The 27758-nt window shown below is 50.6% G+C and overlaps 1 protein-coding gene across 1 annotated transcript; it reads left to right on the forward strand.

Annotated features, from left to right (window-relative positions):
- On the forward strand, positions 1-27595 carry CYS1 (cystin 1). Its single transcript, XM_058551812.1, has 3 exons — positions 1-526; positions 19783-19835; positions 25314-27595. Exons 1-3 carry the CDS (start codon positions 212-214, stop codon positions 25417-25419), a joined length of 474 nt encoding a protein of 157 aa, XP_058407795.1. The 5' UTR covers positions 1-211; the 3' UTR covers positions 25420-27595.
- The last annotated feature ends 163 nt before the right edge of the window (positions 27596-27758 follow it).

Here is a 27758-nt window from a genome sequence, read left to right on the forward strand (position 1 = left end):
GCCCGCACCGGGCAGGCACTCCCCAGGACCTCCCACAGGCTGGGGCTCGCCTCTGCCCGCCGGCCGGGCCCCGGGCCGCCCCCGCGTCCCCGGCCGCCCCCGCAACCCAAGGCCGGGTCCCCCCGCCCCGCCGCGCCCCGCCCGCGTCCCCGCCCTCCGGCGCCCGCGCGGCGTGACGGGCCTGCTCCGGGCCCGGCGGGCGGCGGGCGCCATGGGCAGCGGCAGCAGCCGGAGCGGCCGGGCCCTGAGGCGGCTGCGCGGCCCCGACAGCCGGCCTGCGGGGCCCGGCGGGGCGGCCTCGGAGGGCGTGACGGGGACGCTGGCGGCGGCGGCGGCCCGGGAGGAGGCCGGGGAGGCGGCGGAGGCGGAGGCGCCCGGCCCCGGCCCCGCGGCGCCCCCCGACGGCAGGGACGAGACCCTGCGCCTGCTGGACCAGCTGCTGGCCGAGTCGGCGGCCTGGGGCCCGGGAGAGCTGGCCCCGCGGGGCCCGGCGCGGCCCCGACCCTGCGCGGGCGCCGGGAGCGCGGTGAGTGTCGGAGCCCTGCGCTCGCCGCGCGGGTGTCTGCCCCGGAGCCCCTCCCGCGGGCCGCGCCCCTGCAGGTCCCCTCCCCCCGAGTGGCTCCCTCGTCCTGTCCCCAGCCCCGTCGCCCGTCCGGTCCCCAGCCCCTAGCCGTGCCGCCGCTCTCTCCCCTCTCGCTCCCACCCCCGCTGCGTGTCCCCCCCCCCGCCCGCCTCCAGTCCCTGCCGGGCTCCCTGTTCCCCGCTGCCCCGTGTGTCACCCCCCGTCTCGCTGTCTCCGAATCCCTCCGAGATCTCTTGCTGATCCACGGTCTCTCCTTCACTAACTCCCCTGAGTTTCTCCCTCTCTGCCTCCTCTGGGTGCTGGTCTAACTGCCTCCAGTTTTGGGGTGACAGTGCTGGGAGCAGCCTTGAAGGGCAGGGGGACAGACACCCCTTGGCACAAATGCATCTCCGGGACTCTCCTCTGGCCATAGCCCGCCGGCCCTTTCCTTTTGGAACTGTGTCCGCCCTCAAAGTGCAGCACCCGGCCCCTTTCAGCCTAGGGGGGAGCTGGTCAGGGGTGCTGTTTCCTCTCAAGTGCCTTCCCTTGGCCGTTCCCTGGGGACACTGTTGGAGGAGGGTGCTAAGCGGTGGGACCGGTAGCCGAACAGTGGTTCACAGTGCCCCGCGTGTCAGACACTTGAGGATCTTTGCCTCGCTGGTCATGCAGTTCACATACTACTGGCTATTTTTAAGATGCTGTGGAATCTCTTTTTGGCTTCCCTCTGCTCTCAAGAACACTTGTAATAACAGCCCTGCTGTTCTAGAAAAAACAATAAAAACGAGCTCGCTGTTTGGCAACAGTCTGTACTCCAGCGGAGCTGAATGAACAAGATCTTCAGTATCTGCTTCTGGGCTTGAGGAGGATGCCAAAGGCAGCACCCCCTTCCCTAGTCCCCAGGATTTGCTTAACAACTGCTGGGGACCTGAGGGGAGTGTGCTCCTGGGCAGCCAGCAAGCAGTAGAAGCCTGAAGACACTGCAGTGAGGTGGGAGAGGGGAGGGAAGGACCGGCCCCACCCGCACAGTGCAGAGAGCCTTCGTCCCGTCCTCCCGACTGTCCTCTGCTGCCCTCCCAAAGTGAGCGGCAGTTAAGTAGGACTGAATTATATAACAAGATTCCTTTACGACTACATCAGCGTTCAGTTATATAACACTAGAAATGGATCAACAGTTGAGAAATTTAGGGAAAATTCTGACATAGTATGGAAAGCATCTTTTAGTGTTCAATTTTCAAGTGCTCTGGAAACTTCAGAAGTGAAAATGAGAAGACAACAGAAAGAATGGATCCCCTCCCTCCCCGTTCCCTGAGTATCACAGTGACTCTTAGGGTCAGGGGCTGCCTAACTCGTTCTGTCGTTTCTCAGGTATTGTTTGAGCACCTGCTGTGGGCTGGGCACTGCTCTAGGTGCTAGAGATGAACAGAGACGGCACACAGTCCTTGCCCTAAAGAAGTCCGTAGTCTGATGGGGGGGAAGATCCACAAACAAAAGTAGGATGGTGAGAGCTCTGTGTAGCAATTGATCCCCTGGAGAAGTCCAGTGGGCATTCCAGAAGGACAGCACTTGACCTGCATCTGGAAGGGTCTGGGGCATTAGCTAAGCAAACAAGAGGAGGAGAGCACTTGGGCAGAGAGAGCCCAGTATGCAAAAGCGGTGGTGGCCAGGGCGTAGGGTGCATGGGGCATGGGTGGGGAATATATGGGTTGAAGAGGGCGGGAAGGGTGAATGCCATGATATGGATATGTCATGCTAGGAGTGTTCCATGTTAAGAAGTTTGGACTTTATCATAAAAGCTGTGGGTATCTTTGAAGGGCTAGGGGGAGTGACATTTTGTGTTTTAGGAAGATGACACCAGCAGCTCTGGGGAGGATGACCTGGGCAGAGTTAGACTAGGGGCAAGGTGACCAAGTTGGGACTACTTCAGTGGTGCAGGTGAGCAGGTCCTGACGGAGGCAGTGCAGTGGGAGGGCTGAAGGGGAAATGGCTCGAGATGTTTAGGAGGTAAAATCAGGGAGCTGTGGTTGCTCTTTGGGGTGTGGATTGTATGTGTCCTCTGTACCATAAATGCTTCTTGAATGAACCCTAGAATCACAGATTCTTAGAGCTGTAAGGAAGCTCCTGAGTCCAATTCATTATTTTCGGGTCTTGGGAGACCAAGTGAAAAGGCTGAAGCCTCCTAATCTCCTGGCTCTAAGGGTCACAGATAGAAGGTTAACTGCCTGTAAGCTCAGGTGCGGAGTTCATGCTTTTTGCTTTATAGATTACATCCTTTCATTGGTTCTCTCAGCAATTGCACATTTTACAAGACTTTGAGTTAATAAGACACTATTGGGCTAGGAAAAAATCAGGATTTTGGTGAATCAATATTGAAACTCATAGATAGAAGCTGGCTCTTCTTCAGAATGTTAGAAATGATGTTCCCAGGGATGGAGAAATTGCTTGATTGAGCATGTAAATAACACTATTTTAAATTTCTTTAGGAAGGAAGGAAGAAAACCTTCCTTAGGTTTATGTAGTATTTTGGGGGCAAGAGGTATTCTTCACAAGAGACTATCAAACTCAAGCGAAATTATCCTTTTAAGCACCCACACTGAAAAATTTTAACCACTGTTGATTAGAATTTCTTAGAGATTGATTTTGTCTGTCTCTGAACCTTCCTTCTGAATATTATGTATTATACTTGACTACATTCAAGAATAATTGCAGCTAATATTTTAATGAGCACTTGGGTTTCGAACACGTATCAACTCTTTTAATCTTTACAGTTATTATTGTCCATTTTTACAGATGGGAAGGAGGAAATAGGCACAGAGAGGTTAAGTAACTTGCCTAAAGCCACACAGTTATGGTAGAGCAGAGATCAGACCCTCGACAGTCAGACTCCTGCACCCTTTGTATCAAAATGGCCCTGGGGCCGGCCCCATGGCTTAGCGGTTGGGTGCACGCGCTCCGCTACTGGCAGCCCGGGTTCAGATCCCGGGCGCACACCGACCCACCGCTTCTCCGGCCATGCTGAGGCGGCATCCCACATACAGCAACTAGAAGGACGTGCAATTATGACATACAACTATCTACTGGAGCTTTAGGGGAAAAAAGGAGGAGGATTGGCAATAGATGTTAGCTCAGAGCTGGTCTTCCTCAGCAAAAAGAGGAGGATTAGCATGGATGTTAGCTCAGGGCTGATCTTCCTCACAAAAAAAAAAAAAAGGCCCTGACAGCTGTGATGCTTGCTTGTTATTGTCTTTCTGACCTTGGTCCACGCTCAGTCTTGCAGTTGTCACTTTTTATCGTTGTCAGTCTATAGGCAACCACCAACCTTCTCTGTATCCCCCACCTGAATAGACAGCTCTCTGAGCTGCCCTGGTGCTGGAGTCACAGAACACGCTTGCTAGCGCTGTGTTTAAGGGAAGAGCAGAACCCTCCAAGGTCAGGCCTGGGAGAGGTTCTTCCCTGGCCAGAAGAATCATCTCTTCAGTGAATAGGCTTTGTGGTAATTATTTTAGTTGATCAAGTGTTTTTTTTTTTGTCTGATGTCTTATCCTTGGTTGTTTTCTTGATACAGTTAAGGTTGCTGGATAAGAATAAAGTGTTGCCATAGTCCATCTAAAACTGGAATTTTTAAAATTAATTATTTTGGGGGGGGTGAGGATGATTGGCCCTGAGCTAACACCTGTTGCCAATCCTCCTCTTTTTGCTTGAGGAAGATTGTCCCTGAGCTAACATCTGTGCCAGTCTTCCTCTACTTTGAATATGGGATGCCGCCACAGCATGGCTTGATGAGCAGTGTGCAGGTCCACACCCAGGACCTGAACCCACGAACCCGGGGCCACTGAAGCAGAGAGCGCAAACTTAACCGCTATGCCATTGCGCCAGCCCCTAAAATTAATTTTTAAGAAGTGTTTACAGCAGTCACTTGAAAAAACTCTCCAGGCATGGAGTTTTTCAGCTTTCTTTGTGTATATGCTCTGAATCGAGATTAATTTTTCCCTTACATTTTGCAGAAGCAACTGTCCATTAAACTCTTTTTTGTATGCGAACCACAGTACTTTGTAATGAAGCACTAGATAAGAGGACTTTCACTCTTGATGGTAAGCTTAGGAAAAAATATGAGCAAATTTCATGTAAGACACAAATGTAAGGGATACAGTAGTCCCTTTGCACTGGGGTTATGTTATAAACCCCCGCCTCCAGGAAACAGGATCTCATGGGGAAAATGGGGTGAGTGAGGCCAAGGCCACTGGTGAACCTGTGACAGTCTGTGTGTCTGTGTGTGTATTTACACTCACGACATATGACTGTTGAGGCAGTTCACCAAATAAAGAGAACATCGGTGACACTCCTATTTTCTAATCCAGTTCCATACACTTTTTGGTAATGATGTAAATCAGCTAGAAAGAAGTCTTTCCCTCTGTGCGGTTTTCAGTTGTCGTCCATGTTCCCTGCAGAGAAGCGTGTGGAATAATTTGGCTCTGTTGCAGGTGATCTGCACAGTAAGGAAGGGGAGGGAGGGCTGCATTTGTTGGGTGCCTGTCTGTGTTCAGGGCTGGATTAGGAACTTCATAGTACTTGTCCCACGTCTCCCTCCTCAAACAGCCTGTGGCGGCAAACATTGCCGTCTTTGTTTTAGAAACGAGCCCATTCCAGCACCGAGAGATTGATAACTTACCCAAAGTCGCACAGCCAATAAGTGGGGGAGGCAGAGTTTGTACATAGGTCTGCCAGGCTCCAGCCCCTACTTAGACGACCCAGAATGTTCCATGCCTTTTCCATTTTCCAGGTGTTCGAGTCACAAGGCAAAGCCAACACTTTGAATGATTTGCTCACAACAAGGCTGCTAATGACTTGCCCATTTTTCTTCACCGTATGATTTCATAAAGATTCAGTAACCCCTCATGCTCACTACCTCTGCCCCCTTCACCCCAAGCAAACTTATCGAGGACTTTTGTCTGATGAAAGTACCACCCTTCTTGCCCCCATAACACCCCTTAAATGTTATTTTCGGCAGCCTGCTCACTCATTCAGATGTTTATGTGCTTAGGTGTCATACAATTTTTACTAAAAGTTGTGAAACTCACAATTACTTACCTAATATGTTATATCTGTAAACAGTATCCTTTTACTAGAGCATTTTCATGAGACTGCGCATGTAAGCATGTGGCTGCTTGCACTGGAGCAAAGGCAGAAGTGCCTTTTTTGCATTGGTTTCCCAATGCGTATAAAAATTATGTTTACACTATACTCTAGTCTGTTAAATGTGCAATAGCGTTATGTCTAAAAAAATGTACATATCTTAATTAAAAAGTACTTTTTTGCTAAAAAATGCTAACCATCATCTGAGCCTTCAGTGAGTCATAATCTTTTTGCTGGTGGAGGGTCTCGTGCAAAATGCAATATCTGCCAAGGAAATGACAACATTCTATTTTGAATTTTTTCTACTTAAACGATCTCATAAGCAGCTTTTCATGTTGCTTCATAATATTCTTTTTTTTTTTTTTTGTGAGGAAGGTCAGCCCTGAGCTAACGTCCATGGTAATCCTCCTCATTTTTTTGCTGAGGAAGACTGGCTGTGAGCTAACATCTATTGCCAATCCTCCTCCATTTTTTTTCTCCCCAAAGCCCCAGTAGATAGTTGTATGTCATAGCTGCACATCCTTCTAGTTGCTGTATGTGGGACGCGGCCTCAGCATGGCCGGAGAAGCAGTGCGTCGGTGCGTGCCCGGGATCCGAACCTGGGCCGCCAGTAGTGGAGTGCACACACTTAACCGCTAAGCCACGGGGCCGGCCCCTGCTTCATAATAGTCTTAATTATTATTTGAATGCACACTATTCTATCAAATTCATGTACTTTAATTCACTAAACTAACTCTTTTTTTGTGTGTGTGTGTGAGGAAGATCAGCCCTGAGCTAACATCCATGCCAATTCTCCTCTTTTTGCTGAGGAAGACTGGCCCTGGGCTAACATCTGTTTCCTCCACTTTATATGGGACGCCGCCACAGCATGGCATGACAAGCAGTGCGTGGGTGCGCGCCCGGGATCCCAATCCCGGGCCGCCAGCAGCAGAGCGCAGGCACTTAACCGCTAAGCCACGGGGCCGGCCCCCTCACTGAACTAACTTCTATTACCATTCGGATTAATTTTCAACTTTGTGCCTATACAGTCTTAGATGCCCAAGGCAGAACTCCTTTCTCAAAGTCATGGAACCTTAAAATCAATGGTATTTTAGTGGGATATTCAAACTGAGAACTGTTTAGGGTGGGAAAGTTATGTGAGAAAAGCTAAGGATTTAGATTTGTGTTTTATTAAGTTATTTAATCAAATTGTGGTTTTTAAAAAAATGCAGCAGTATCTCTGCCAATCAGTAGTCTATTAATTAGGAAAATGTACCATCTAATATTGACCCATCCGTTCAACATATGTTTTCTGAGCACCTGCCTGTGCCAGGTGCTGCTGTAGGTACTGGTCCCCCATCAGTGAGCCACACAGCTGAGACCTCTGCTGCCGTCCTGCTCGTGTGAGTCCAGTGGTGGACAAACCAGGGATAGAGAACAGTAAAGCCGCAGGCCGGGGAGAGCAGGAGCAGGCCTGGGTTGTCATCTTAAATAGGGGGGCAGGGAAGGTAGAAGTGAGGAGGTGTCATCTGGGCAAAGACGTGAGGGAGGCGAGGGCCAGACGTGCTCTGTGGGAACCAGTGTTCTGGGGCAGGGGTCAGCAGGTCCAAGGCCCTGGGGTGGAGCCTGGAGGGTGTGTTCAAAGAGCAGTGAATTGGGCAGTGTGGCTGGAGTGGAGGGAGCAAGGTCAGCCTAGTGGGAGACAGGGTGGTGGCCTGGAGTCTGGGCAGAGCATGACAGGCCTCAGGCTGTGGCTTTTACTTTGAATGAGGTGGAAAATGCTGGAGGGTTTTGAACAGGGGTGATATGATCTGATTTGTTTTAAGGCTCACCCTGGCCACCATGTTGAAGACACACTGGGATGCGGTGGCGGGGCCAGAGTTGGCAGTGGAGTTGGGAGGCTTTTGCAGTAATTCAAGTGAGAGGAGAGGGTGTTGGGACCAGGGCGGTAGTGAGGGAGGTGGTGAGGAGTGGTTGGCCTATGGACAGGGATTAAAGATCGAGACAACCAGTTTACTAATGGATTGGCTGTGGGATGTATAAGAAAGGAAAGAGTCAAAGATGATGCCAGAGTTGTTGGCTTGAGCAACTAGAAGGATGTAGTTGCCGCCAGCTGACGTGGGAAATGTGGAAGGGGTAGGTTTTGGGTGTTGTCAATCAGGAATTTGGTTTTGAATGTTACGTTTGAGATGCCTATTAGACATCCAAGTAGAGATGTCAGTGAAGAGATCTTTGTAAGAGTTTGGCATTTGGGGGGAGGTTGGGTTTGGAATTATAAATTTGGGAGCCACTAGAACACAGGAGGGTTGAGATTAGATTGGATCACCAGTAGTAATGATGCCAGCTGACAACTGACTGTGTGCCACTGACTGTGTGCCAGGCGCTGTTCTTGGTGTTTGTGTGTATGAACTAGTATGCGAACAGGCCGAAGAGTGAGTGCTGTGTTCAGAGGTGGAGAAGATGAGGGGACATCCTAAAGGGAACAAGCTATAAAACCAAGAGGATGCCGTGTCTGGAAGCCAAGGGAGGAAAGTGTTCCAAGAAGGAGGAGGTGACCAGCTCTTGTAAGTGCTGTCTGATGGGACAAGTAAGATGATGCCTGAGAACTGACCGTTGAATTTAGCAACTTGGAGGTTCCTGGTGCCCTTGATGATGGCTGCGTCAGTGGAGAAGTGGGGGCGCCTGATGGGCTGGAGTTCATGGGGAATGGGAGACAGGAAACTGGAGTGTAGTCAATGCTTTCAGGAAGGTTCTTTTTACAGTGCAGTGGTAGTGGATAGCCGTAAGGGTGGCTCTGTTAGGATACTGAATTAACCATAAAATCTCAGTCCCGGAATGGGTTAAAAGTTTTTGAGATTAAATGTGCTGGTGAAATTCAGGGGCACCCTTAAAGAGGAAATTTTGATTCAATTCAATAAACATAAATTCAGTACTTTTACTACCAAGTAGTAATTCAGACTCTTTTCCCCCTCTGCCTAATAAATCTGGGTCACTCAAGATCTAGGGAAGTTCTGTTTCTGGGAATTCTTCTGTTGCAAATATAGCACATTCTTTGCAAGAAGGTCTAGGGCAATAATGTCTTCTCCTTAAGCTGAATGAATCCATCACCCACCATTTTTGCAAAGGGTCCATTTTGTTCTAATAAAGGAGGACCAGGATAATTCTTGCTTATCTGTTACCATCAGCCAGGACTTGACAGTAACCCTGGCTCACAGTGCTGTGGGATGTGAAGGTGAAACAAGTGATCAAAATTATTGCATGACTGGAAAGCAGATCCACCAGATGGACTTAAAAGTGATGGATAATATAATGGACTTTTGGCAAAAAAGCCACTATTTTGAAGACGGTTACCATCTATCTGCATTCAGATCTATAGCAAGGAACACAAACTTAAGTGGCAGTAAGTGGTATTTGATCAATCTAGGATACATAGAAGAGTAAAACATAGTGCTGCCCCCAAAAAGCTCATAACTGTGTTGGGGAGGGTGGTGTAAAGGAGCATTTGTCGTCCATCATGGGAGCCCTGTGGTAGAAGTGTGTTGGAATGATTATACACAGGAGGAGTGGAGTAATCCCGTCCGAGGCAGAAGTCTTCCCAGTGGACCTAACGTCTGAGTTGGTTCTAAAGGATCAATAGAGTTTTCCAGCAGTTGAAAAAGGATGGAGCATTCCAGAAAGAGGGATCAGCATGTAGAAAACCCAGAGGGATGAAAGTGCTGGAGAACAGCGTGTAGTCCGGTGTGGCTGGACAGCAAGGTGATGACGGATGGAGCGCAAGAGGCAATGAGATGGGTTTGCGTTGTGATTTTACAACCTTCTAGACTGAGGGCTTCAGTGGGGAGCTAGTGGAAGTTTGATGTGTTCATTATTTTTAAGTGTTTATTTTAAAAATCAGAATAGGTGATATACATGCACGTGAGAAAACTTTTAAAAATACACTGAAGGGAAAGTTTCCCTTCCACCCTATCGCCACCTTCTCCCCAGTTCCCTTCCCCAGAGACACCCACCTTATCAATTTCTGTGTCTCCTCCCCAGCCTGTGTTTTAGAAAGGTAAGTGGTGGCAGGAGGGAGGGGTCTGAGAGGAGACTGCAGGCAGCGGGGCGCCCAGGTGGGAGAGGACTGCAGTAATCCAGGTAAGAGATGATGGGAGAAGGCGAGGTGACAGGAAGGGAAGGCGTTTCTAGAAAGGCCACAAGGTTTCTTGCTTGTGTAGTTGAGTCGATAATGGTGCTCAGTGCTGTACAAGTTGGGTTCGGGGTATGAGGCAGACAAGTTCCGTGGGCTCTCAGAAACTCACGTCGCTGTAGAAAGTGGTTGGGGCTGGCTCTGTAACTTTGTGAACATCTGCATTAGCTGGGGGCTGACGAGGGAGAGCATGCGGATGGGTGGAAGAGTGCTGAGCCTGGAACCTTGGAGAACATCAAAAACTGAAGGAAGAGTCTTCCTCTCAGGAGATCTACAAAAACAGTGAGATTTAAAACTGTTCGACGCACAGTGCCTGGAGACGGGGGTAGGACCTCAGAGGGCTCCCTCCCTCCGTGGTTCCAGGATGTTGGCTTCTGTCCACGGTCGGAAGCCTGGCTGTGTAACGGCAGGAAGCAGAGTTGCCCAGCGCCTTGCCTGATGCCGGGCCTCAGCAGTTTTCACTGAGTGCTGGGCATGGGAAGGTGTAGTCGCTGCAGCGTGCACTACCTTGAGAGATGCCAACAAGGACTTTCTTGGCACAGGAGCTTTGAGTGCCCACAGGGGCTGGGACAACTGGATGAGCCCTAACTGGACTCTGGTGAGGAGCGTCAGCAGTGGTTTAGGCAGAACAGAAGTTGTTACGCACCTACGTTCCAGAAGCCCGTCACCAGCAAGGAAGCAGCCCGCAGCCCAAGGCCACCAATTCAGATTCCCACTGGACGCTGCCTTCTGGTGGCCGATGTCCAGGACCTCTTTAGTGTCTTTACAGTTTTAGAGGCATAGATTGCTAGAGCTGAAGGGACCTGAGGAAAACCCAGGCCTATCTTCTCATGTACGTTCGGGGCCCGCAAGGCGATTGCCCAAGTCCCAGGTCATCTGCCTCTGGGGGCAAGGATCTGCCGTCCATCACCTCACACACACCGGCTGGGTCGGGACGACACCCCAGGCGGGAAATCGGCCGACCGCAGCCTGTCTGCGGGTCTGGTTCAGCCCTCAGTAAATGTTTATTGACTGGAGGTTTGGAAGAATTACCTGGAAATGTATGTGAATGTGGTTTATGAGATGATAAAACTCTATGTAAGTGTAATTTGTTGTTATTTTCCTCCAATCCCACCCCTTTAGCTTCTCCAGGTCTCCCTGGCTTCTTTTGTGGCTTTGGAAACACCTTCCTGAAGACAAGGCCTCGTGAAGGGAGGTGGGGGCCCTAGGACTGGTGGTCTCAGAGCCAGAGCCTCCTTTTGAAAAAGTCCTTTGTCATTTTAGCAGTGCAAAACAGCTCTCACAGCAGACCACCTGCTCCCACAGCTTCTGCTGCCTGGGAAGCCATTAAGTGGAACTGTGTGGGCGCAACAGCGCCCTCTGGTGGTGAGAGGGCTGAACATGTTGGCAAAATACTGAAAATCGCTGAGGCTGAGAGATGAGGTACCAGGAGATCCATTACACTATTCTCTCTACTGTATGTGTTAAAATTTCCATAATGAGACATAAAAACCCAACCAACCAAACAAACCTGGGCTCACAGAGGGACAATTCTTAGATAAAGAGGAAGGGGGATGTCTACCCATGTGGTGGACTATTACTCAGCAGTAAAGGGGAGTGAACTGTTGATGCACGCAACAATGTAGAGGGATCTCAGAATCATTATGCTGAGTGAAAGAAGCCAGACAAAAAAGAGTGCGTGCTGTACCATTCCACGTATCTAGACTTGGAGAGAGTGCACACAAATCTGCAGTGACAGAAAGCAGATCAGTGGTTGCCGGAGAGGGGAGGGCAGGAGGGAGGCACAACAGAGCGGGGATGAATGTGTTTAGTGTCTGGATTGTGGTGGCTTAACAGGTGTATATGTATGTCCAAACCTATCAGATTGTGTTCTCTTAACATCTGCAGCTTGTTCTGTGTCAATTATACATATCATTGATATGTGTACATATATATATACATGTAAAGCTGTTAAAAATTGAGTTAAGGGGAGAACTCTTTAAACAGAAGAAGCAGGATATAATACATTTTGGCAAATAAGATATGTGGTAGATTTTATAAAGATTAAATGTTGAAAAGCCCTAGTTGTAAAAGTCAGAGAAGATGCTAAGAGGTCGTCTTAGTTCCTCCTCAGAAGTTTTCTGCTTCTTGTTCAGCTGTGATGTGGTTTTTCAAAGCCTCCCTGGGCTCTCGGGTGATGACATGTTGGCGCCCCGCCCACACACTCACACCCTCCCTGAGCTCAGCCCCATTCCCACGGCCTCAGCCCAGGCGCCAGGGCCTCCTCAGGGTCCAGATGTCTGTCTGACTGTGAGGTGGCAGGCCGCCAGCTGGCTGGTGGCAGGAACTCATGTCTGCACTAGGCCTGGAGCTGCCACCAGGGGCTGCTGCGTCTTTGCTTTTCCTCCAAGCTCCCCTTCATGCTTGAGCAAGCTGTGTTTCTGGGAGGGCCTCTAACGCGTTTCCCATTTGAGGATGTCCAGTTAAAGGCTTGCACAAGTGACTAGAGAAAGGACCACATATTCCAGCCACAGGCGCAGAGAGACACACAGGTGAAAATTGAACAGATGGAACAAGGCTGAGCCGTCAGGGAAATTACGAAAGAGAGAATATGACCTTTTGAACGCAGCTCTAGGATGGACGGTTCACGTCCATGATGGGGCCACGTCATCACTACCCTGCGAGTTTGTCCCCTTTAGTAGTAAGTAGAGCAGCAGAGAAGTGGAGACCGGGCTGGTTATGCCAATATTTGATTCCAGTCTCATCCTCTTTCACTCAGTTGCCCTCCTGATGGGAGAAACTATATCTGTAATAACCTTTACAAAATCTGGTGATGAAAGGAAAAGCCAGCCAGGTGACAGAAAAAGTTGGTTCCAGCAGAAACTGATAAGAGGGAATAGGGTCATACAGGATGACTTCATAAACAGTAGCAGAAGGATGGTCGGGTAAAGTATTACTTTTCTTCTGTGTTGCCCCAACAATATAACCAGGCCCAGTGACTGAAAGCTGTGGGGACACAGATTGGTGTCAACATATGAAAGAACTTTCACATATCCCCAGGAGAATTGAACACAGGATCTCGGAGAGATATCTGTACATCCATGTTCACGGGAGCGTTATTCACAGTCGCCAAAAGGTGGAAACAACCCAAGTGTCCGTCAACAGATGGTTGGGTAAACAAAATGTGGTCTGTCCATACAATGGAATATTATTCAGACTTAAAGAGGAGGAAATTCTGACACATGCTACAACATGAATGAACCTTGAGGACATTATACTAAGTGAAATAAGCCAGTCAGAAAAGGACAAATACTGTATGATTGCATTTAGATGAGGTGTCTTGAGTAGTCAGATTCATACAGACAGAAAGCAGACGGGCAATTGCCAGGGGCTTGCAGGGATGCAGAATTGTTTAATGGGGACAGAGTTTCAGTTTTGCAAGATGTAAAGAGTTCTTGAGATTTGCTGCACAACAACGCAAATGTACTTAGCAATACTGAACTGTACACTTAAAAAATGTTTAAGTTGTTGGGGCCGGCCTGGTGGTGCAAGTGGTTAAGTGCGCGTGCTCTGCTGTGGCTGCCCGGGGTTTGCTGGTTCAGGTCCGGGGTGCGCACTGACGCACCGCTTGTCAAGCCATGCTGTGGCGGCATCCCATATAAAGTAGAGGAAGATGGGCATGGATGTTAGCCCAGGGCCGGTCTTCCTCAGCAAAAAGAGGAGGATTGGCAGATGTTAGCTCAGGGCCGATCTTCCTCTCACACACGCGCACACACACACACACACAAATGTTTAAGTTGGTAAATTTTAGGTTATGTGTATTACCACAATTAAAAATGAAAAAAATAGGGGCCGGCCCAGTGGCTTAGTGGTTGAGTTTGTGCGCTCTGCTTTGGCGGCCTGGGGTTCGGGAGTTTGGAACTTATCAAACCATGCTGTGGTGGTGTCCCACATATAAAGTAGAGGAAGATGGGCACAGATGTTAGCCCAGGGCCAATCTTCCTCGGCAAAAGGAGGAGGATTGGCAACAGATGTTAGCTCAGGGCTAATCTTCCTCACCAAAAAATAGAATAAGATAAAAAATAAATAAATTAAAAAGAACTTTCCGATAGTCTGAGTTGCCCCAAGATGGAATGGGCTGCTTCAAGAGGCAGTGGAGGTGAGTGTGTGTGTGTGTGTGTGTGTGTGTGTGTGTGTGTGTGTGTGTCTTCCCCTCCTCTCTCTCTCCTGCATTGCCTCATGCCCACTCTCTGTCCTGTCTCCTGTTGTGAATTTCTTGCTGACTTCGGAGTCCTCTTCGTCTTTGTACTCCCCCACAGGCGCAATGAGTGTTCAGAGAAATGTGCAGTGAACACTGACTCCTCTGTGGCAAGGTCACCAGCCACCAGCAGCCCCTGTTGGCTCCTTGGGGTACCCCTGGAACAGGGCTGTGCACCTTTGCTGTGCTGCCAGCCTCCACTTGGATGTAGTGCTGGGCAGGCAGGAACACCTTTTCCAGCCCGTGCATTGAAGTGTCTGAAGTGGTGACTGGCCTTCCACTGCCCGTCCCCACATGGGCAGGACACACCCAGTGTCAGCTTGCTCCTATTTACCACCACTAACTAACGTTTCTCAAGAAACACGTCAAAACTAATTGCTCAGGAGGGATATGTTGTCCTGGAGCCTCTCCCCATGCCTTGAGCACCAAGATGTTCCCTGTGCTAGCCACATCCTGCATCCGCTGAGCTTCTAGCAGGGCTATGTCAGAGGTGACTCTAGACTAGATTTTGGTTCAGATATTCATCATGGTGTTCACTGGTCAGCTATGTGACAGGCGTTATACAAGGATGAGGTAGATGATAGGTAAATAGATGGTCTCTCATCTCACCACAGCCTGGAAGCATTAAGTCCCCAGTATGCAGATGAGTAAACTGAGGGTCAGAGCCCCACAGTTCACCCAAGGGCACATCGTTATTAGATGGCAAGACTGGGATTTGAACCCTTTTCTGTATGATGCTGTTTTCACTCTACTTTGTCAACTGCTGACTAACCAGCAACTGGACATCCAACCTAATTCAGGAAATATTTAGTGGTGGTTGTGTGCCCGGTTTGGAGATCTGTAAACTCAGGAGAAGCAGTACTGTTGTTGGGGAGGATTAACTGATGTTAACAGGTTAATAATTAGAGAACAGCACAGTACAGAGCATCAGTCTGATGATATCAGAAATGATAATAGCTCATATTTATTAAGTGTGAGCACTTTGATGATCACTTTAAAATCTCACAATAAACTTGTTTTGCAGATGAGAAAAGCACTGCTTAGCAAGGTTAAGAAAACTGCCCAGAATCACACAGCTGGAAGGGTAGAGTCGGGTCTGTCTCTTTTTTAAAATTCATGCTCTTGACTACCATACTGCCCCACCCTCTCCGACTGCACAAACATTTTATGGCCTCCCACTCTGTCTTATACATTTTGCTAATTGTTTAAAGCATTTAAACTCATTTCTCTAGTGACACTGCCAGCCCCTCAGAGTATAGAGTCGTGTCTCCACGGCAGCTGATGTAGCCCTGGGCACACAGGGGTGCTGAGTAAATTCCCGATGAATGATTAATCTGTGTGATTAATCCTGAGAATTGCAGGATGGAGGAGGGCTTTAAAAGAGAATCTGGAGAGAATGTAAGCTGCTTCCTGCGAGGGCAAAAGCTCAATTCTGTCTTTTGGCAACATAGGATTATATGCTGAGGGAGCACAATGGGGGAGCTTATCCTGCTCTACTACTAAAAGGAAAAGACAACACCTTTAAAACTCCCAGTGTCTGGGGCTGGCCCCGTGGCTTAGAGGTTAAGTGCACGTGCTCCGCTGTTGGCGGCCTGGGTTTGGATCCCAGGCGCGCACCCGACGCACCGCCTCTCCGGCCATGCTGAGGCCACGTTCCACATACAGCAACTAGAAGGACGTGCAGCTATGACATACAACTATCTACTGGGGCTTTGGGGGAAAAATAAATAAATAAATTAATTAATTAAAACTCCCAGTGTCTGCAGAATAAGCAAGGTCCTATACACCCCTGCCCCATATGGGTCCAGCTGCCCTTTGAGAAGACAGTAGCAGTCAACTACATGTCTGCACTCGGTGCTTGGGCACAAGGAGGAAGGGGGCGTCCTTCCTGCCTCAAGCACGATGAGCACAATGGTAGAAGTCAGGGTCAAGCGAAATGCATCGGAGGGACACCTGACCCGGCTGGGAGAGGGAGGAAAATCAGAGGAAGTTCCTAGGAGTTGGCATGTAAACCAAGACTTGAAAGGTGAGTGGGAGAGGTGGGTGTGAAAGGAGCTGTGAGCATCATCCCTTACAGCCCTTGGATCCCTTTCTTACTGCTGGATGTCTGTGGCTATCCAAGAACAGAAATACAGGACTTGAGGGTGCAGTCTTTGTATGTCTGAAAATATCTTTAGTTTGTCCTAATACTTGATTAATAGTTTATTTAGGATTAATATTCTCTCTCTCTCCCAATTCTATCTTTTTGTGTTCCTTTCAGAGAGAATTTCTCATTTTTTGATCTTCTAGGTAATTAATTTTCTCTTCAGCTGTGTCTATTTTACTATTCAGACCGTCTATTGAGATTTTACTTTCTACCATCATATGTTTGAGTTCCAGAATCTCTAGCTGGTTATTTTTCATAACAGTTTATTCTTGTTTGGTTGAGATTATGACTCATTCTCTTTCTAAAATCCCTTTCAGTCTGCTCTATTAACTCTTTCCTCAGGTTTAATTCTTTCAGTTGATGAGTTGGTTCCTGCCTCCAGTTGTCAGGATGAGCTCCTGGTGAATGTGGCAGTCATTAGTGGTCTGAGAACAGAGTTTCCTGTGCTTCCTGGTGTCAGCAGTCACCCATCCTACCCTCTCTTTCCTGCCCTACCTGGGGGACTCGCCTCTGTGCTCTGCCATTTGCACAAGCAGGGGTAGGGGGTCGGAGGCCCCTCCTCGGTGACCCTTGCCCCAAGGCCCTCTCCCTCTCTTGGTGTCTGTCACCTCTGAACTTGAAGTACTCTAAAGCTGCACCCACTTTTTTCCAGCGGTCTTCTCTGTGTGCGTTGTGGGCCGTGGTTTCCTGCATCAATCTAATCCAGTCAGTCTTCCGTCAACTCCTCCTACTTTCTGGTTCACCAGAGGTATACTTGGCTTCCAGTTCTGTTAGAGATTTTTTCTTTTTTTGCTTCTGACCTTTTCTGTTGTTTCTAAGGATTTGGGGTAGAAAGGAGAAGCAGGCCGGTGTGTCTGGTTTACCATCTTAATCACGCCTTCTGATGACCTGCAGCAGGTGTAGTCCATACCACGGAGTTGGGCGTTGGATTTTTCTCTAGTTACGTCATCACACTAGTCTTTTTCTCCCCGGATGTGAGCTGCTCAGGGAAGAGATCGTATCCTGTACAAGTAATAGAACATGGCACACAATAGGGCGCATAGGAGTTGATAAATAAATACTTATAAATAAATACCCTTTGATGACTCTGCATTTGCATATGTTGTTCTGTATCTGAAGTGCCTTCCCCTCCTTTTCACCTGGTAAACCCCTAATCTTTCAAAAATCTGCTAAAGTGTCAATGTTGTTACTCCTCTTGGCAGCCATGTTGGGAGAATATGGTGGGGAAGGTTATTCAGACAACCCTCCTGCTGAAAACAACTTAAAGTACTGGATATAATTAATGTTTTAACAGTGTCATTGAAGCATTAAATAGGTGACAAGATAGTGAGGAACGACCAGCCCAAATCTAAGGAAAGGCAGAATCCAGAGAAGTAAATGAGGCTGTGAAGCTGCTTGTACCTCAGGTGAACTTGAGCTTTGGGTCCAGTGGTGCCCAGCAGGACAGAATTCAGGGCCCAGTGACAGTAAGGAGTCTAGTAGTAGACCCTTCCCTCATAAATCTAGGACCCTCAGGGGACTGCAAGGAAAAGTGTCATAGCACAGAATAGTGCAGGAGGGTGAAAAAGCCCTGAGAACTTAAAACCACAATCTAGCTGCCTTTAGGTCTGCAGCCCAAATTCCCATCACCTGGGTGGTGCAAAGGACCTGAATGCATAGATTTAAAGTCAAGTGATCCCAGACTGGGAATGCCCCCTAGGTGCTTAGCAAAAGCAAATGCATGTCCTCTCTGGAGGAAGTCGTTTTCCTCTTAGGCCTCAGAGAATACCCCCAAAGACATTTTGAAGGATAATGAGCAGCAAACAATAAAAAATAACCAACTATCCAAGGAACCAAGTGAAAACTAGAAGAAACAGTAGACAACAGGGGTGGCCCCATGGCTTAGCGGTTAAGTGCGCGCGCTCCGCTACTGGCAGCCCGGATTTGGATCCCGGGCGCGCACCGACACACTGCTACTCCGGCCATGCTGAGGCCGCATCCCACATGCAGCAACTAGAAGGATGTGCAGCTATGACATACAACTATCCACTGGGGCTTTGGGGGAAAAATAAGTAAATAAAATTATTAAAAAAAAAAAAAGAAACAGACAACAAAAATAGACCAATGAAGACTTCAGTTATTTGGATTACCAGATTATAATCAGCTATGTTTATTATGTTTAAGGAAAATACCTGGAAAGAACAAGGACCCATAGAAAGTGAGCTAGCATGTTTGAAAAAGAACCAAAGAGAACTGGTAGAAATGGAAAATACAATAAATGAAATTAAAGATTCTGACGGTGTGGGGTAACAGGAGATTAGACAGAGATGAAGAGAAGATTGGTGTGCTGGAAGATAGAGCTGAAGAAATGACCCAGAGCATAGCACAGGGAGACAAGGATCTGATAAAGGATAGCTTGAGAAAAACTACAGCAAACTTAATATTAAGTCATGAAAACTTTCCCTTTCAATAAAGGAACAGGACAAAGATGCCTGTTATCATTTCTTTTCACTGTAGTACTGGAGCTCCTAGCCAGTGCAGAAAGGCTGGGGAAAATGTATAAGGACCAGAAAGGGAAAAACCAAACGGTCATTATCTCAGATAATGTGAATGGGAACAAAGAAAATCCAACAAGAATCTACAAATAAATTATGAGGACTAATAAGAGAGTTTAGTCCTAATAATACTGCTGAACACAAAATAAATATATATTTCAGTCATATATCTGCAGCAAAGCAGGTAGAAAATAAAATTTTATTTAAAAAAGGTAACATTGATAATAGCATTATAAATATCAAGTATCTAGGAATTGTTCTTAAAAGAGATATCCATGACCTCACAGGGAAAATGATAAGACTTCTTAAAAGGCATTAAAGAAGCCCTAAATGAATAGAGAGAGAGTCCCTGTTTATAAATCAGAAGACTTGTTGTTGTAAAGATATCAGTTCCCCCTAAAATGATCTGTATATTCATACAACCCCAACAAAATCCTCAAGGGGGGACAAGCTGATTCCAATACACATAGATGGACGTGCAAAGAACCAGGAATAGTCGAGACTCTTTAAAAAAAAAAAAAAAAGTGGGAGGCCTTGCTTTAGCAGACATCAAGGCTTGTTCCAGAGCTGTGGTCATTGAGACAGCGTGGCATTGGCGCAGGTGTAGACCACTGGCAGAGCTTGCAGACAGACGTGCGCCCCGTCTGTGTGCCTTGACTCAGGACAGAGACGCTGCAGAGCCGCGGGGAGGTGGCTGGGCAGAGCTTAGATGGAGGTCGGAAGTAGCTCCTGGAGGTGAGAGGTGGGAGTTGCCGGCTGGGTAGCTGTCTGGGAGACGGGGAGTCTCTTGGTATGAACTGCATAAAGTCCCTCCCCTCCCCCAGCCTCAGCTTCCCACCTGTCACGTAGGCGGATGGAACTAGACACTCGGAGGGCGCCTTCCCAGCTCTGATTTGTTCAGTCCTGGGTTGACCGTGGTGGCCATTGTCTGTCAGCAGAAAGCCAGAGCGTTAGGCAGCCTGCACCTTTGACAACCTTTTGATGCCTCTTCCTTTTGTTCTTCTCAAGGTGTCCCCAAAACAGAGCGCTGAAGACCACCCAGAGAGCAGCAGTGTCTCCGAGTAAGTACGGGGCAGGTGCATCTCCTCTGCCGGGAGTTGCAGGTTCTTCTCTGGGTGCCCCTAGAGCCCTCCTGGCCCCCATTTTCTCCGGGTCCCGCTCATTTTCCAGACGCAGCTCCCTCTTTCAGTGCAGAGCTCTATCCCTGGGGGAGGGTCCCAGCCATGGGAAAGTGTGGAAGCCTTCCAGTCTCACAGCAGCTTTGACCTCCCTCCTCAACAGGCCAAGGCTCAGATCATACAGGGCGTCCCGACCTCCCCGTTCCTGTCCCCACCCTCACTCATCCACTCAGAAGCTGCGCAGTGGCGCGTCTGTGAGTGAGACACTGACCTTGGCCTTCAGGAGTTTACAGCCTAGAGGGGTGACAGTGTTATCAGGAAAACACGTTTAAAATCCCTGGAAAAGATCAGCTGAGGGCCCCAGGCCCAGAGACCAGGCCTCCTCTGTCTGCTCCAGGCCATCCCGCCCGGCCCTGGGCCGCGTGAGGGTTCCAGGGCGCCAGGAGGCTTGGCTGGGATGACCTTGTACTCCTGGCCCATCCCCCTTGGCTTCCTTGTCTCTAAAGGGGTGACAGTGATCTGCCCCTCGTCTCTGGGATGCGGGTGATTGTGGTGCTCAAGACCATGGTTGTGAAAATTCTGGCTTAACACCTATTTTTATCACCCATTCCAAATGGTTTCTGGGCAGAACCTTGCTGGTTTCCCTTATTTAACAAACATTTGCGGGGGTCCTTCCCTGAAGAGCGAGGTCTCTTCGGAACTGCAGGCGGTGGGCTCAGGGGAGGTCAGAGAAGGGACAGGAGCAGCCGAGGGCTCGTGGAGGAGCTGGTGTTTAAAATGGTTTGAGGGACCCATCGAAGTTCACCGAGGAGAGAAGTGGAAAGGGGCATTCCAGGTGGTGGGACCCGCATACGCCAGACATAGAGGTCTGAACAGCATCATTCATTCAGGACACTGCACGCAGGCTGGCGGCGTTTAGCACAGGGTCAGTGGGAGGAAAAGGAGAGAGAGAAGTCTTGAAATGTAAGGAGGGCCTTGAACGCCAGGCTGAAACCCTGGCCATTACTGTCAAGTAGGAGAGGGCTGGCACGGGCTCTGGGCTTTGGGACACCACCGTGGAGCTGAGGGTGAAGCAGGGACAGAGTTACGTGGGCTCTGCCCTCACCCCAGCAGCCAGGGCCAGGAGCCTGTTCAGTGCAGTGGAGAATCCTGGTCCTGCCTCACGCCCCCTCCTCCTCAGGGTGGGCTTGTGCCGGCCGTGCTCTCCCGTGCTGGGCTGGGGCTCTGTGCCAGCTGCAGTGACCTGCCCCGGGGGCAGGGCCGGCTCTGCTCAGCTGACCCAGACGCTGTGCACATGGCTCTCTGCTGAGGCCCTGGCCTAGTCCTGCCTGTGGGCCCAGCGCAGTGCCAACCCAGCTCAGTCCTGGCTGATGTTTCTACTGATTTTAAAGATAATTAGCAGTGACTTTCTCTAGTTTTCATCAACCCAAGGAATTTAGGAGAATTAAATTCTACCTTGGACAAATTAGCTGTCTCTTCTTATTTTTAAATGAATAGGTCCCTTCACCTCACATGCACACTCCAGGACATCCCTCACGCTTCTGTTACCACCCTTGCCAGGAGCACTTCATTCCTTCATTCATTTACTCATTCACTACTCACTCAGTACACTTTAATGGGAGCGTCCTGAGTACCACACGAGGTAGTGGGGCTCAGGGCTAGGTGGGCTCTGTCAGCCCGCCCTGGAGCAGTGGTGGGGAGGAGGAGAGTCACGCAGGCAGGATCAGCACTGGGAGACTGGGAGCAAGCTCCAAGGCCCCCCGGGCCTTCCCCAGGGTCAGGGCTGGCAGCAGCCGCAGCCTCTGTTCCCCAAACTTGGGCTCCTTGGCCTTTAGAGAGAGCCCCTTTGGGGAGGGAGCAGCGGGCCTCCTGCCCCCCATCCGCTGTGGGTTCTCACAGCACCCGGGATCCTCTGCCAGCCAGGACCTCCACACCCAGCTCCGCCTCCCTCCCGGCACACAGATCTCAGACACTGGCCCTGTTCCGTTCTGGTTGCTGCAGCCCCACCGTTCCTTCCCCCGACAACTTCCCCACCCCCAGCTCTGCTGTCAGAATCCCTCAAAGCCATGTTTCAAGGAGAGATATCCTAACGTCTGCAGTTAACTTGGAAATTCATCTAGAAATCAGATGAAATTGACGGATACGTGATAAAGTAAATACAGCAAAATATTGCAAAAAATATATATTAATCTTTGAATCTACAATTTCAACTTTTTTGTATGCTTGAAAGTCTTCGTAAAAAATGTTGAAAAGAAAAATCCTCCAAAGCCCGGTTCAGATATCTCTTCCTCAAGAACCCTCCCCTCCTCCCTCCCTCCTCGTCAACCTGGCATCTCTCCCTCCTTCATCGGCACCCAGCCTCTGCCACATGGGACCTGTAAGGTACCAGGTACATGTGACAGTCTGTCTTATCTCCTCACTCTTCTCAGCCTCATGAAGCCAGGACAGGTATCCGACTCACCTCTGGTCCCTCACAGCACTAGGCACATAGTAGGTGCTTCATAGATGCTTGTTGTAGGGAACGTTTGATGTGAACCTGGTTATGTGGGCCTTGACCCCCGTGTCCTGACCATCCTCAGTGACGTCTACATCCTTCTCCTGGGGGGCGGGGGGTATGGAGACAGCAGAGCTGGGCCACTGGGGCTGGCTCTGAGGACAGGGCTGGGCTGCCTGACCTGAAGTCTGTGAGGATTGGGTAACAGAAGCCTAGGGCCCATGGAGGGGAGATAGGGATTCTGGAAGCTCCTCTCTACAGCTGCTGCTGAAATTCACTTGTTATTTATTCTGCAAATGCTGTTGGGGTACCTCCTGTAGTCAGTGCCCCATTTTCCTAATGAGTAAGATACAAGACGTGATTTGCCCATGGTCAGTGGGCTAGTAAATTCTAGACCCAATAGAACAATACACATGCCTCAGGCCTCTTGTCTCATTTAGCATGTGGGTTCTGTAGCCCAATTATAATCAATTTTTTTTTAATGCATGACTTTAGGAATCCTTGCTGAAGAAAAACCTACACAGTGAATTATAATTTAAACAAAGATTTGTTTCAGGAGTGTGCTAACTTCCCAAAAGTCCCTTTAAGATCTGTCTCTCCCTTTTAATGGAGATGCCCCGTCTGGTTCTCCAGGCTCCCAGGCTGTTGGTGGAGTGTTGCCAGTCAGACAGGCAGAGGTGGGTGTGAGGCTGAGCGGAGCCCCAGGCCCTCGCAGACCCAGGCGCTGCCCGCTGTGACCACCACACCAGCCAGGGAGCCACTGCTGTCAGCCGCCCCTGCCAGCCCCGCCTCCTCTACCCCTTTCTGCCTGGTGTCCCAACTACAGGGAGTGTCTGGTGCCTGGGGAGAAGGGCCTTGCGGAGCCCATGGGACGGGGTGAGGAGAATCTGCTGCCAGGTCACCGTGTGACCACAGGGAGGTCATTTCTCCCCCCGCGGCTTCAGCTTCCACATCTACAAAGGGGGCTGGCCTGGGTGACCCCAGAGGGCCTTTTTTCCTGCTGGGAGGTCCCCAAGCCCAGAAGTGATGCCCTGGGATTCCTAAAGGGCAGCTGGCTTCCTGCTCGATCCCCTGGCTTGGCCAAGAGACCCTGTTGCCCTTGAGGGTGCTTGAGGAGCCTCATCCTCATTCCTTCTCCCTGGTGATCTTCCTGAGCCCTGGAGGGTGGGAGGAGCAGGAAGTGACACTGGCCAGGCCCCTCCTGGGATCTTAGAACCATGCTGACTGCGTAGGAGCTGCTTCTGTCCAGTGCTTCCCGGTGCCAAGCTCCGTGCTGGACACATGCCGTTCAGTCTCCTCTAGCCCTCAGGTGGGCTTGTTGAGAAGGCACCACCTGTTACAGACAGGGAGAGTAAGGCAGGTAAACGACTCGTCCACAGGCACATGGCTCCTCAGCCAGCTCAAACCCGACCACCTCCGAAGCTTTGCTTTTTCCACTGTGTCTCAAGGGGAAGAAGGAACAGGCACTGAGCACCTTCAGGGACAGGCAGTGGGCCAGGAAGTGATAACAACCACAGCAATGCTGTTTCCTGAGCGCTGGGCTGCTCGGTGCCCGGAGCCAGCTGTGCAGGAGGTGCGTGTCGTCTCCGGGCGTGGGGCAGTCGGGTCCCACTGTTAGGCCCTCATCCTTCCTGTTGAGTGCTGGGGGCCTGTTAGGCTGCACACACCCCTAGGTGACAGTCAAGTGGTACTCCTGGGGCCCTGCATTCTGGAAGAGTGGACAGGGTCTGGAGGCTGCTCTCTGAACATCAGTCAGGAGCATGTCGGCAGTGATCAGATGGGTCTCAGAGATCGTCCAGTCCAGCACCCCCAAGCTCACACGTGGGGAAACAGAGGCCAGGAAGGGAGGTCTCACCTCACCTGCCTGGCAGAGCAGCGCTGGCCCCTTCCCTAGCACAGTAGCAAGTCTCTGGCTGGTGGGTGGGAGGTCACCGTCCTACGCCTGGCAGTGGGTAGCTCTGGCCTAACTCTGCCGAGCCTCTCAGGAGCTGCAAACCTCGTGCCCCCTCAAAGGCAGCCCCTCCAGCGGGCAGCACCCAGCCTGGCTCAGGCTTCACACCCTCCCCCATCAAAGGTGCCTTGAGGGGGGCAAGGCCAGGCACAGGTCGACACCATGGGGCAGCCGGAAGGACAGGGAAGTCCCGGGGGTCCCCCATCAAAGGTACCTTGGGGGGGGCAAGGCCAGGCACAGGTCGACACCATGGGGCAGCCTGAAGGACAGGGGAGTCCCGGGGGCACAGTGGGCACCACCCTGAAGTCCCAACAAAGCCCAGAAAGTCTGAGGGGGGGTGGGCAGCCGGGTCCAGGCTGGTGGGAGCCCCTTTCTGGAGCCCAGGCGGCAGGAACAGAAGCCTGGCTCTGGTCACTTCTCGGTACCCTGCCCAGCGGGTTGGGGGAGTGGCTGGGATCCCGATGCCTCATCCTGTTGTATGGTAGCAGCTCCTATGAGACCTGCCAAAGGTGCAGATGCAGGGAGTAAGTCAGGCAGGTGGACATGGCGACACCGCTTCCGTTTGCCGAGAGTCACATGGTGTTCATGCGTTATCTTACTTATGCCTCAGAATGAACTTCTGAGTACAGCTCCATTTTAGAGGAAAAAATTGTCCCTGAGCTAGTAAGTGGCAGAGCTGGGATGCCAACTGGGTCTTTCCACCCCCAGGGCCCTCAGCCTTCAACACTGCAGGCAGTGGCTTCCTCGCAGGGTAAGGTCTCAGCAGATGGAACCTTGGGAGTGAAGCCGGAGAAACAGGCAGAGGCCTGCTCGTATAAGAGATTGAGAAGGTGTCCCCAGAGCAGAGGTTTTCGGTTTTGGTTTTAGGATGGATCAGAATTCCATAAAGGGGCCATTGTGATTGTCCAGTAGAGATGGTGAGTTTCAAGACAACGTCTTGCCTCCTGATACCCCTGTCTGTGTTTCTGGCTTGCAGAGCTCCAGGCAGCAGCCACAAGAGGCCTGAGAGGCAGTCGGCCGTCTCCTACGACTACTCAGAAGAGGAGCTGATGGCGAGCATCGAGCAGGAGTACTGCCGCTGAGGCCGGCAGGGCAGCAGCCCCGCAGTCGCCCGCCAGCCAGCACTCTGCTCCTCCGAGACCGGCTGCACCTGACCAGGCCTTTTGGGAACCTGGGCTGGGGGTGTGCATCCCCCTGCCCTGCCCAGGGCTCTGGCTGGAGCTGAGCCACCTCCAACATGCAGTTACTCCCGGATCTTTCAAAACCGGCCTTTTCAAATCCATTTTGGACAGGCCTGAGCGTGGCTGGCTGCTGGCCATCACGCTTGCTGGCAAGAGGTGGTCAGCGTGCAGAGAGGCCAGAAGGAGGGCGCAGGTGCTGCCCCACAGGTGTGTAGGCAGGTGATCTCCCAGATGCCTGCCCCGCCTCTCAGTCTCTGGGGAGGCCCGGTCTGCAAGGCTCTCCTGGAGCCCAAAATGCTTCCCCTTTCTGATGGCCCGCTCCCCACCTGGGCTTCCCACATTAGCTGAATGTGGTGGACCAGATGCCTTGGGGTCTCTAACACACGTCCCACGGCCTTCAGGAAGGTTCCTCCATGGAGGGTGCACCAAGATGTGCCTTTCTGAGCCCGAAGGAGTCACCCTCAGTTCTGCAAATGAATAGCCTGGAGAGTTGAAATGCAGATTCTGATTTCGTGGCTTGGGCAGGGCCTGAGAGTCTGCATTTCTAGCCAGTTCTGTGGTGAGACCCAAGCTCCTGGATCCCAGCCACGCTTGGAATAGCAAGGATTGAGTCTAAGCGTTAGCCCTCATCTGACTCTTCCTCCCCCGGTGCTGGAGGCTGCTCAGGGCCACAGCCCGCCTGCCTCCCTGAAGAGAGGCCTGTTCCTCCGCGGTGGGTGTGGTGGCATGGGAGAGCACTGGATGGGGGCCGGAGACCCCTGTTCTGGTCTTGCCTCTTGCACTAACTTGCAGTCACTTTCCCCCCTGGACCTCAGTTTTCCTCTCTAGAAAGTGAGTCCTGGAGGCTCTTTGAGGCGCTCCCCTGCTCTGACAATCTGAAATGACACAATTCTAGGCTTCCTTGATCTCCACTGCTTCCCCACCCCTGTGGGGCATGGAACTGCTTCCCCTGCTTAGGGTGCGTGCCTGGCCCCACCCGGAAAGGGTCTTCAGGGCCACCTGCTCTCACCTGAAAAATGCCTGATGGGACCTTTTCAGTCTCTTCCCACCTGGTGGAAGGTAGAGAATCACAGCAATGAGGTCAGAAGAACCCTAGAATGTTCCTTGCTGACAAAAGGCCAACTTGCCAAGGACACCCTGTGAATCCAAGGCAGGGCCAGGAGAGAGCCGCAGCCTGACGGGAAGGCGGGACTTCTGCCGTCGGCCCTGATGGCTGCTCTCTGCAAGCTGGGGGTCGCGAGCAGTCGGGAGGCCAGGAGGCAGGCCCCTCCAGAGCAGCTGGCAAGGGCACTGGCACAAAGGGGCACGTGAGGTGACAGCAGCTTTTACCCAAGCTAGAAGAGGTCTCAGCTGGTCCCACATTTACCACCAACACAGCAGCCTCCCTGGCGTCGCCTGGAAGATGCAAGAACATCTTGGAAACTGACAAATGGCCACTTGGCCCTTTCCCCAGACCCACAGGCCTGTTGCTGTCACGGGCAAATGGGCGTTTCCGTGAACTTTGATTACTTGACGAGTGCCTTTGATCAGATGTTCCATAGCTGGGAGATTTTTACTGGGAAACCAGAGGATGGAGCGATGGAGCCTTCCAACAAATGCCCCTGGAGGGTTGGCTCAGAACCTCCCCAAAGCAAGAGCTATTTCTCATCCAAGCCCAAATCATGTCTTTTGATACAAAGATTAAAGCCATTACTATTTTAATAATACAAACATTTCTTTTAAAAGAAGTTAAAAGTTTATTTCTCACCACCAGATGGATCAGGCCTTGAATTTAATGATGTAAAATGTTTATAATTTTACATCATTTTGTTAAAATGGAAGATATTCAGCCGGTTTCCAAGATAAAGATGATATCTCTGCATTTTCCAGTGGAAACCTCATAAAACCCTTAATGAGATAAAAGCGTTAAGAAAAAAAATTCCTCGTGTAGTTGCAGTCTATGGCGATGTCAAGACGAATGCACTTAATCAAGGCTAAGAGGTCACAGCTCTTGTTCTCAGGTCTTTTTTTTTTTAATTCCCTGAATTCAGGAAAGTGTCTTCTGTACAGCGGTGGGCGAATAAAGCAGTGCACCAGCCGTGAAGCATGCCGTTCTCTGACCATGAGGTGGAGGGCAGCTGGGTGGGCCTGCGGAGTGCTTCTTGCACTAAGCGTGTGCAGAGTTCCTACTGTGTGCGCAGCGCGGCTTCAGGCCTCCTCCTGGTTGCTCAGTGTTGTTTCTGAGCTGAGCCTTCTGCTCT

Source organism: Diceros bicornis, chromosome 12, assembly GCF_020826845.1.
Source record: "Diceros bicornis minor isolate mBicDic1 chromosome 12, mDicBic1.mat.cur, whole genome shotgun sequence".
NCBI classification, from domain to species: domain Eukaryota; kingdom Metazoa; phylum Chordata; class Mammalia; order Perissodactyla; family Rhinocerotidae; genus Diceros; species Diceros bicornis.

Coding starts and splice junctions, on each gene's coding strand:
- CYS1 (XM_058551812.1), top strand. CDS start 212: ATGGGCAGCGGCAGCAGCCGGAGCGGCCGGGCCCTGAGGCGGCTGCGC. Junction 527..19,782: donor GCGCGGGCGCCGGGAGCGCG/GTGAGTGTCGGA, acceptor GTTCTTCTCAAG/GTGTCCCCAAAACAGAGCGC. Junction 19,836..25,313: donor GAGAGCAGCAGTGTCTCCGA/GTAAGTACGGGG, acceptor TCTGGCTTGCAG/AGCTCCAGGCAGCAGCCACA.